The 11,502-nt window shown below is 46.2% G+C and overlaps 1 protein-coding gene across 1 annotated transcript; it reads left to right on the top strand.

Moving 5' to 3' along the window:
* Positions 1–5,086: 5,086 nt before the first annotated feature.
* Positions 5,087–10,501, top strand: LOC102063316 (phospholipase A2 inhibitor NAI). Its single transcript, XM_005489658.4, has 5 exons — positions 5,087–5,227; positions 6,252–6,368; positions 7,849–7,998; positions 8,127–8,267; positions 10,116–10,501. The coding sequence occupies exons 1-5, from the start codon at positions 5,179–5,181 to the stop codon at positions 10,343–10,345; spliced, it is 687 nt and encodes a 228-aa protein (XP_005489715.1). The 5' UTR covers positions 5,087–5,178; the 3' UTR covers positions 10,346–10,501.
* Positions 10,502–11,502: the final 1,001 nt, after the last annotated feature.

Raw genomic sequence — 11,502 nt, 5'->3', positions numbered from 1 at the left:
CTTATGTATTCATTGGGTTTTTGATACCAGACCATGCAGCATTAACTTTGGCTTGATGTACCAGTTAGAACTGGTAAACTGGTCTGCCTCAGCTGCCAGCCTGGAACCCTCTCAGTGAATGAACTCTGCTGCTGGTAAAGTTGCACATTGGAGAAGTTCACCAAAGAGGAGGTTGAAATATGAATGTCTAATAAGAGGTGTGAATATCTAATCAGGATGTACTTTCTACATCATCCACCAATGGATTAAACAGGTGCTGTTTTCTTGAATGTTCAAAGATGACATTGCTGATGACTCATGCTGGAACAGGGAGTTCATTGAACACACTAACGTGCGTGCAAATTTATTTTCCTTCAGGATATTTGAAAACAGTTGGATTCCCTGGTGATTATTCCAGCTGAAAAGGTTACTGCTGGTCAGGGTGCCAACAATTCATCAATGTTAATGGCATAAATGGCATAGTGTCAAAGGTAAAATAAAATGTCCCTTGCACTCCTTTAAATGTCTTGATCCCTTGAAAGAGGAAGTTTCCTGATTTGATAGTGTTCAGCAATTTGATTCTGTGTATTTTCTCAGGAATGTTGCTGCACAGGTGCAATAACATGTTAACTGCCATATTTTTTTAGCCACAGAAGAAAGCATTTAGGAAGCAGTTTTATGTTATTACATTCATATTATTTCTAGCCTTCGTCTTCTCTTCCCTGGTTCACAAATTCTTTGCCAACAGGAGCTCTCACCTTAAAGGACTGACCTGGCTGGCTGGAAAGTGAACCCTGAAGTGAACCCTGAAAAAACCCCTATTTTTAAGAAAGGCAGATCCAGCACTGGCTGGAATAGGGAAGGAGCCCCACTTTGGGGAGAGGTGCAAGGAGAGGTCTCAGTGCAGCCACCTGAGACCTGGCACTGGCACCATGCCATGTAAGGTCCTCATGGGAAAGTAATATGTGAAAATTGGCACTCTATTACAGGAATGCTGCTCTTCCAGATACACAGTAATTTCCTTCCTGACAAACTCTTGATTCTCTGACTCCCATGGAGCCATGGGTGTGACTCTGCTCCCTTGAACCCTCTGGGTGCCACCAGCCTTCCCTCTCCAGGTCCTGGTTCAAGCACTGACCCCACATCAGCAGTAGGTGGGGAGAGGCAATAAAATCCCCTTCTTTCTGGCCTAGGGTTGTCTGGTGAAGCACTGGGGGGAGCACAGCTGAGGGGATACATTGGGAAGCTCCGTATCAGGAGTGGCAATTAGATTTATACCGACCTATGCCTTGGCTGGTTCATTTATTTGCGCAATCGCAGCTGAGACAAATGACTGTCAAATAGACCTGGTCTAGTGGAAGGTGAGAGGGGGTTGGAACTAGATGGTCCTTAAGGCCCCTTTCAACCCAAACCATTTTGTGATTCTGTGAAATCTTCCTCAGCTATGATCAGTGAGCACATGGTGAGACTCCTGCTTTGGGCCAGATGCAGTAACCCCTGCATGGAGTGGTTGGAGTTGCTGTGTTGTTTCCTTGCCTGGTTAACCAGACAGTTTTTGCCAGTCTCTGTTCTGGAGAACCAGGAATCAGCTCAGAAAATGGGTTGATTTGAGTTTTCTTCTATAGCTTTCTTTATGGGCTGGATGACTTCACCATTGAAATGTCATAACACATTGTGGTTCTGTCTTCTTGCACTATGGTTAAATGGAGGTCAGGGGACACCTTTGCTCTATTGCTCCCACAGAACCTGTGCCTGGGCTTTTGGAACACTGCTCCTTTACAGGAGATATTACTCAGGCATGTTCTTTCACTCCAGGTGTTAGAGCTGTTGGAGTCTCAGACAGCCCCGTGCTAGCATAGCTCAAATGTTAGCCCAGTGAGGCTGGGAAGTTAGCACTGTCTTCTAAAAAGAAGAAAAGGAGACACATTGTGGTTACGAATGGCTATGGTGATGGTCCCTGCAGCCTTTTCCAGGATCTATGTCCTGGTGATGTGGGTAAGGGGTGACATCCCTGCTGTGGCTGCCAGTACTGTGGGTGACCCTTTGGATGCAGCTGAGCACCCCAGCCTTGTGTACAGGGCTTCATCCTGAGCATCAACGTCTCTGCCATTGCAGAAAGGGCTTTGCTGGCTCTGGGCTGCTGGAGGGGAGCCCTTGTCACCATGCTGCAGTGACTGTGAGGGACAAGGGCTGGCAGCCACCCTGTGCTTGCCTGGGTCCGGGGCTCTGTTGGATTCACCCTTCACCCAGGCACATCCTCTCCTCCTGGCTCCAAGTGTTTCATCACAGAAGAGGGTGCTCCTCTGGCCCCAGCTGATCTCACCATCAGAGGGTTTATCCTTAGCTCTGACCTTGCTTCTTCTTTTTTAAAGCCAACATTGCAAATTTCTCTTAGGAATCCTCCCTTTGAACACCAATTAGGACTGTGCAAGGCTTTCATTCAGTATCTCCTACAGGAACTGTTAACCCCAGCTCTTCTAACCTTTACTTTCTTTGTCACAATTTTGTCACTTTGATTTGTTTTTCAGAGCTTTCTGACCTGGGTTCTTCAGCTGTGATGTAAATCTGATATATTATTTTCATGCTTTGAAGAGATACCTTTATGTTTGGGCTCTTGGAATGAGAGAAAATGGCATTAGGTTGTGCCATGAGAGATTTTTATTGGATATTGAGAAAATTTCTTCAAAGAAAGAGTGGTCAACCACTGGAGGCTGCCCAGGGATGTTGTGGCATCACCATCCTGGAGGTACTTAAAAGATATGTAGATATTTCATTTAAAAGATGGTTTATTGGTAGGGTTGGCATGATTAGATTGATGGCTGGACTCAATGTCCTTAAAGGTCTTTTCCAACCTAAACAATTCTCTGGTTTTATGAAACCCATTGGAATTTTCTGCTACAACTCTGCAGGACAAATTCACATATATTTTTTTAGATGCTATAGCATCTAGAGGGATGTCTTTCTTCTGCTGATCATAGAATGATCTTCCTTTTCATTTTGTCTCTTTTCATCTCCCCTTCCTACCAATGCTATTTTCAGGGTTGGATTTTTAACTTTTCTTGTGTCACAGATTTCTCTGACCACCCCAGCCTCTGTCTCACCTCCCTGAAGATGTGAATGCTGTGTTATCATCCTTCTCTCCTTCTGGAAACACGGACACACTGCAGATGGCAGGCACTTTATGCACACCATGAAATTAAAATATAAGAACCAATTTCGAAGGAATCTTGAGAGAGAGCATCTAATCCATCTCTCAGCCCTGGAGCAGGATCCTATCAACTGATATAATCCCCTAATAAATACTGGTCTAGTCTGTTTTTCCAAGCCACCCAGGATGGAGGATCCACACCTTCCCAGGCAATCAGCTTCACTCTTGTCACTGTTTGAAAATTCCCCCAATACCTAATGTAAACCCTCCATGACAGTTTTTCCTCTCCAGCCCTGTAGACCTGTATGATGTGACTGGGAGTACCCTGATCACCTTTGTTTTCACCTTCTCTAATAAGTGTTATTTTCCAGGTCTGTTATTGCTGCAGATGGTGCCTCCTCCTTGCTGTGCTTGATTTCATCCCTAAAAAAGCACACAAAAAGGCTGCATCTTCATACCTTCCCTCCCTGAGAGGTGGAAAACAGGTGAGTTCTGTATGATTCAGTGAGACTAGTGTGCTCATATTGTTCAGGGAAAGCCCCCAAGCACTTCACTAATCATCTTAAATGAAAGGGCATGAAATTAAAACCATCAGAGGCAGTCACATCTTCTCATCTTCCTATCTGTATCTGTAGTCCCAAATTTAGTCAAATGGCAGAATCACCCCTATCTACGTACCCCTGCCTGCCTGGGGACATGATTTTATTCTTTGTGAGGTTTAAGACCAATAAGAAATTAATTTTGAACAGGCTGCAGTCAGGACTTTGATTTGATTTTAACATATCTACTGCAGCATGAGACCATTTCTGAGCTGAAAAATAATTTCTGGGTGAAGATATAATTCTCCATGGTTTCCCTGTGATATCAGCTTTATGGACAGTGGGAGACCAAGGCTCTTACCCAGTGTGATTCCCATTCTTACAGCACTGTGGGCTTAGCTAAGAAAGTGGTCCCACTGGACTAAATATATTGGGAAATGTCAAAGGACAGCTGTCCTTTGAAGATGTTATTCTCAAATGGGAAAGGAGCATGAGGGCACTTCAGTTCTTCCCATCGGTCAATGCAAAAAGTCCGGGGGGTCTGTGTCCAATATGGTGCAGGACAAAAGGATATCTTCAGAGTAGGGTGTGGTTTCAGTGAGGCAGCACATCCTGGTAAAACGTGCCCATGGGGCAGGGACACTGTGGGCCAGTGCCAAGTTGGTCACTGCCACTTTCATTAGCCCATCATGAGATGCCAGGGCATGGCAAACTGCTATAACCGTACCCGATCTGGGACCAGGCTGTCTTGCATCCGTAATTTCTCTATGCTGACTTGGTTTAATTTAAAGCCCGGAAGGACCATAGGAGACTTCCTTATCAACTGCCAAGTGTTTTATATCAAAACACAAACCCTGGAGTAGTGGCTTTGCTGCTCTGACGTATTCAGCCCCAAGAACCCTTGACTGAGCCTGCTCCAAGCTGTGCTTTGGCAGTCACTTTGCAAACTGGAGCTGCACTCTAGCTTGGAGAAGAACTTCACTGCTTTGGCACTGCTGCTTTCACGCTGTACTGTGAGCATGAGAGCTCCTGACTCTATGATAAGAATAACAAAATGGGAAACCAGCCACCAAAAACTCAACAGGGGAATTTCCTGGTTGCTCCTTGCTGTACTTTGTTTTTTTGGGCCTGACAGTGAGAGCACCAGGGCTTTTCAAATGGTTTCCTCTCCATCATCCATATAGATGGTGGAGGCTGAACATCGCTCAAAGTCTTTACCAGAGACATGCCTGGTATCACCAGGAAAGCCAGTCTTTCCCCACAGGATGCACGCTCTAAACAGGGCAAAACCAAACAGCATCACTCATGTGAAGAAAAAGGGAAAACCTGTGCTTTAAAAGAAAAAGCAAACACTGGTGTTAGTGCCCAGCAGTATATATATAATGTTCAGAAAACTTCCCCAACCTCTACTTCCCTAAAACACCACTTTCCTCCCAGTTTATAAAGCCCTTGTGGCACACAGTGCTTTGTTGGGTGAGGCTTGGCAGCTGCCTGTGCTTATGTCCCATCAGCATGAGGGTATCCCTTGGACTCAGCTTCCTCCTGGCTTTCCTGGACCCAGGTGAGTTTTTCACTGGGACCTGTGGGGTTGTGAGACATGAAAGAAGTCTGGGAATGGAGTGTGTGAGGCAATTGCTGCCATCTGAGCCACAAACCCCCCTCACCTTGGGGGATTTGCACTGCAGAGGGGTGAGGGTGACTGCTCTTGGGGGATCTCTGATCCTATGAGCCAATGTGCAGATGAGGGTGTTGGCATTAACAACGTGAGCTCACAGTCTGATTTTCTGTGGTGCTCACTGGTGGTACAGCCAGGACAGGCACCAGAGTGACTCAGGTTGCCCTGAGGCAGCCAGACCTTTGGAAAACTGAATCGATCTCCAAGCTAATTTATTTTACTCATATCCAGGGCTGTGTGACATTTTGGACATAATGTCATTTCAGCTGTCCTTCAGCTCTGCTCCAGAAAAACACGGTTGTCTTGGAGTACTTGGGTCACAGCAGATGGCATGGCCACTGCAAGGTGCCTTAGTTGGGTTTAGGGAGGTGACACATGCCCTGGACCTGTTCATCTACACACTGGACTCTGTGGGTGTGTGTCATGGAAGAGATCCTGTTTGCTCTCTGTTGAAATACATGCTGTTCCTTTCTAAGTGTTTCCTGAAGAGTATCTGATATTCTGATCTGCTTAAAGTGTTCCAGCAGGTATCTGGTGAAGTGGTTTCCCCTAATGCCTACAAAGAGATAAACAAAGAGATAATGCTTACAGAGAAAGCCTGTAGTTTGGACAGAGCACAGCCAGTGCCTGCTGGCAGCTCTTGTTCCCCAGCCACTCAGGTGCCCTTATTCTCTACAAAGAGAGAATCTGAGGTCTGTGAATCCAGGAACACCTGAGTGCCTGCCAGGATGAAGGGTTTGCAGGGCTGCTGTCGTCAGCAACTTTGGAAAAGCCCAGCACAGATTGCACAATGAAAAATGAGGAAAGAGAAATGTGAAAAGTGCTGATCAATGCTGAAATCAAATATCAGTGAAAGAGGAAGTGAGATTCCTTAAGACTGCTGCTCAGGAATGTGTCCTCCTCTCCCCAGGGACCTGCCTTCAGTGCGAGGTATGTCACAGCATGGGAAAAAGCTGCTCTGGCCCCATGAAAACCTGCACTGGTGGTGAAGACACTTGTGGCATTATTCTGCATGAAGTCCTAATAGGTGAGACATCCTCTAAGCTGGAGTGGCTTTCAGAGTGGGGCTGGCATAGGGACTTGCCTTTCTCTCCCTGGTTCTGTCACTGTACGGTCCATCCTTGGATAAACTGTTCCTTTTTCTTTTACTGACAGAAGACCCAGAGATCAGGATGGTCTGGGATAGGAAAAGCTCTTTATTCTTCTATTTTGAGAAGCAGTTTTCTACTGGGAGGGTTTGGTTCTTAGTTGTGGAGGAAAGGACCAAAACTTCATAGTGAGGGGAGACACTGGCTTTTAATTCTGGTGAAGGTGAATAGTTGAGTCAGGAAGTTGGGAGACTCAACCTTGACTTACACTAAGGTGCTGACACCCAGTACTGGGGATGCACTGGAGATGTGTCGAGAGAGAAGCCTGCCTGTCCTCAAGCAGGGATGGGGACACCATGCAATCCTGGAGTGCCACCAGGGCTGAGCTATCACCTTATCATAGTAATCATCATCATCATCAATCAGTTTAGGTTGGAAGAAACCTTGAAGATCATCTGGTTTCAAACCCCCTGCTCTGGGCAGGGAGACCTTCCAGTAGACCAGGTTGCTTAGAGCCCCATCCAACTTGGCCTTAAACACTGCCAGAGATGGGAGACACCCACAGCTCCCCCTGGCAACTTGTTCCAGTGCCTCACCACCCTCATTGTCTAGAATTTCTTCTTAATATCTAATCTTCTTTTAGTCTGATGCCATTCCCTCTAGCCCTATTAGTTCATGTCCTTGTCAAAAGCCCCTCTCCAGCCCTCTTATAGCCCCTTTAGGCGCTGGAAGTTGCTATGAGGTCTCTAGAGGAGCCTGCCCTTCTCCAGGCTTAGCAACCCCAGCTCTTTCAGCTTGTCCTCAGAGGAAATGTTGTCAACCAGTAACCACATTCCTGTAGCTGATAAGTCAAAGCTGGTGCTGAGCCCAAACACAGCTGGACACTGAGTAGTGTTAGAGGTATGGCCTCAGCCATTGCTCAGCCTCGGTGATGTGATTGTTGCCTTTTAGACTGGAGTCTGGCTCATATCCTACCAGCTTTGGTGCTTGCAGCTCCAGTGCCTGCCTTCTTCTGCTGCTGCACCCACCTTTCATCCTTCAAGCACTTCAGCAGACTCAGTTTAACCATTCTCCTCCCCTTTACACCTTCTGGGCTTGGCTGATGGGTAGACGAGACTTGCTTCTGTCAGGATGCTTGTGGCTGGGATGGACTTGTCCATGTCAGGGTGCTTGTGGCTGGGACGGACTGTGCACTCTGCAGATTTTACACAGGCTGAGCAAGCCTGTGCTTTGGGTCAGAGGCATGTGTCACACCATCATCTCTGCAGTGTCCTGGCTCACAGTGGTGCTTCTCAGGGGGCTTAGGGGTCCCTCTTAGGCCCTGGGACAGGTGTCTAGAAGTTGGTACATGAACTAACGGGAGGGGAAGTGAGTTACTTTGTGTTGAACAACTTGGCATTGCCTTCTGCTTCATGACAGGGGGGATGGCCATCTCTTCATCCATCAAGTCCTGCCTGCCATCCCACGTCTGCAACCTTGGTCCTGTCACTGTGAACTATGGGAAGGTGAAAGCAAAGAGCCACTTGGTTTGCTGCATGGGTGATGACTGTCGGACAACCTCTGTGTCATGTAAACTCTTTATTTTCCTTATAGCCCTTCCCCTCTCTGTCTGATCCACCTCATGGTGAGGCCATCACCTGTGTTATTCCTCTCATTCCCTCACTGAAAGCAGCTACAGCCCCTGCCTTTCATTTCAGTGCCACCAGACAATGACGTGCCCAATGGATACCAGTGTCCTGCCTGCTACAGTGTGGACTCCTTTCAGTGTGGTACTGAAGTTGTAAACTGCACTGGATCTGAAGACCAATGCGTTGACCTTGCTGGGTTAATGAATGCAGGTAACTGCCTATCATTTGGGGCTGTTTTTCATCTTCTTGGTAAAGTGGGTGAAATTAGTCTAAGATAAAGTTCTACTGAGATAAGAATGGGCAAAAGGTGTGAAATAAAAATTAAAGAAGAACATACAAGGAACTTAAAGCTGAAAACTGAAAACTTTAGGCTGATCAAAGAGCAGGTGTCATTTTCCTTTCCTTCTTCCCAGTCAAGCATGGATAATTGCTGGAATTCTTCATAACATGGCATAACTGAGATCTGGAGTGGAACTGGCTTCTTGGGGCAATCTGGTACATGAGCATGTAACAAACCTGACCAAGCCCCTGAACCTGCTGGCCCTAGCTAGGATGTATGAGGGTGAGCCTGGATCTGAGCCAGTTGCCAGCTCTGTGGAGGATCAGATGGAGCTTTGCAGAAACATTGCTTTTCCCATGGGGTAACACCAGTCATATGGGAAAAGACACAGTTGCAGTGGTGCTTTTGCATGAGGAAAGGCAGGGACAGGTCCCCTGCCTTGAAGTCCAGCCTTTGAACAGCTCGATCAGAAATCTTTTTTCCACCTTAGGTCCTGTAATTAGAGAGAGGAAAGTAGACAGCAATTTTTCTGGTCACTCTCCTTTCCACCCCTGCTGCAGGTAAAAGATTTCCACCTGTCATGGCACACCTGTGCTCCTGCAGGCAGGAAAAAACCCATGGAAATAAAGGGCAGCAACCAGCTGTAGGAGCAGACTGAAAAACAATTATCTTGTATATGGTTATGGATGAAGTTCCTTTGACTTGATAATATTGCTCGGTGATGATGTGGTGCCTGAAGGTCCTTCCTATAGACTTTATTAATGTGCTGTCAAAACCCTGAATTAGATCATGTTTCACAGAGACAACATGAAGGAAAATAAGAATTTTCATAGTCACAACAATGAAAATAGAGTGGCAAAATTAATTCAGTGTATGACTGAAATAAAAAATCCTCCCAACTTGTCTTGATTGATCAGCCACTGTGAATGGGGAAGGTCTGTGCAGTGTGATAAACTGTGCAGAGAGAGCAGCAGTGTGGGGGAGCACAGGAAGGTGAGGAGCTAATGGAGTGCCTTCATTTGTATTTGAGATAAAATTGTCCAACAAAGAATTCCAGACCTCTATAATCTGCACAGCAGAGACACATGAACAACACTAGCAAAAGCAAGCAGCAGGAGCAAGAATATCTGCATGGGGAGTTAGCCCTCAGCACCTGCTTGGGTCTCCTCTTGTAAATGCTCCAGTGGTGGCAAAGGACATGTTCAGGTTTCAGTGGGCCTGTCAGTAGGTTTCTCTCTTGGTTTGGCTAAAATCCTATAAAGACTTTGAGAAATAATTCCTCTTAATAAATGGCTCAGGCTGTCTTGTCACTGAGACTTCTCAACTCCATATCAAATTTGACTGAGAGAAAGTTATCCAGTTTGAATGTCATGAGAGGGGCAGAGAGAGAAGGAGACAGTGAATACCTGGTGTACTGCTACACAGTCCTTTAGGAAGCCAAAGTTTGGGCAGGAGTATCTTTAAACATGAGAAAGAGAACTACTTAAGACATTTTCACTTTTTAAATTTAAATGTTTAGAATTTTTAAAAGTCATCTTTATTTAGCAGAAAGAAAGAAGACAAACCTTAAATTACTTTTATTTCGAGTAAACCAAGATGGTCTTGCTGTTTCCTCAGCTTTGTTCAGGGGATGGGAACAGATAGTGCTGGTGGGTTTGGAACCAACGGGATGTAATGAACTGGTTGGAAATGGGCACTCCACTGGCCAGGGTGGGATTAATGACGGGGGATTGGATCCCCTGATACATGCCATGCATTTCTTCTATTTCCCTACACAGGCGGACTGTCTCTGAAAGCTGCCATGAAGGGTTGCACCACCATTTCTGAATGCACCATGGTAGGAGATGGCAAAAACAGCCTGGGGATGATGGACATAAAGCTGAAACGGTTCCAATGCAGACCAGCTTCTGCTATGTACAGCGTGGTGTACAGTGCTGGGGGTGCCCCTCCACGCATGATCTTCCTTCCTGTCCTATCAGGATTCATCTTGGAGAAGGCACTTTTCTGACTCTCACTGGTGCTGGGTTGAGCAAAACCCACAGCAAACCCCAGCAGTGGTTTGCAACTTAGACCTTTTTGCTGTAGCTTCTTCTGCATGGGGATTTTATTTTCAGATTAGCTCTTCTTTTATATTTTCACAGAATAAAGACAGCACTTACACTTCTTTTGTTTCCTTGTTGATTTAATCTCATTTAAACCTTCATCAGCTCAATTGTGGTCGGTTTTGTGTTGCATTCTCTCACTGCTTTGTTCATACTGAGACCATATGAGACTGTGTGAAGTCTTCAAACCCTTCACAGGAATTGGGTGCTCTCAAGCCAGCCCTAGAGTCTACATCCACTATCTCAGTATAAGTGGCAACTTACAAAAACCGCTTTTCCAGGCTCTGAAAAGGACTGGACATGAGTTCCTGAGAGGTTTACTCCAAGTAGAAATGTCACTTGCCCCTTTTTCCAACCCTTGTCTGTTGTTGGTCCAAGCAGGAGGAGTTCCTCAGCTCAAAGGGCTGTTCCTGGCCCTGGGCCACAAACAGTATTTGCTTCAGAGTACAAGACAGTGCAGTAAGCAACCTGCACCTGGCAAGAATTTGCCTTACCAGACACTCACCCATTTAGTCTTAAGTTTCATGATTATCTGGAATAAATGCTTATGTTGGGAGCTTTTAATTAAGGTAGCTTTCCATGGTGACAGACTGCTGGGAGTCCAACTAATGGGAAACTTCAGCTCCCTTCTTATTTCCTCTCTGTTGGATGAACTACACCTACAGCTTGTGTAGCCTTCCCACTTCTACATTTGCCACCCCCTGGCTATTCTGCCCCTGCCACCCCTTGCCTCATGGGCATCCTTGCGTTGGTGTCACACAAAAGCACTGAGGAAAAACCTCATCAGGCAGCACTGCCATACCTGGGACTTAGAGCTGGCTGTGGGCTAAAGGATGGAGGGGTGAGAGCTCTGAGAGATGCTGAGGTATACAGAGGAGAGCTGTTAGCAAAATTCAACATCTCCCTATGTGTCTGCTCCCAGAGGAATGGCCCAGTTTGGAGCAGACTACAGGACTATTAAGCAAAGTTCATGGTTGTATCTGCCCCTAAAAGCCGCAGTGTGCCTGTGTTCACAGTGGTTCTTGGATGAGGGAAGAGATGAGAATGTTGACTCCGTGTTGAG

This window comes from Zonotrichia albicollis, chromosome Z (assembly GCF_047830755.1).
Source record: "Zonotrichia albicollis isolate bZonAlb1 chromosome Z, bZonAlb1.hap1, whole genome shotgun sequence".
Classification (NCBI taxonomy): Eukaryota; Metazoa; Chordata; class Aves; order Passeriformes; family Passerellidae; genus Zonotrichia; species Zonotrichia albicollis.
This window is presented reverse-complemented; position numbering and strand designations above follow the sequence as displayed.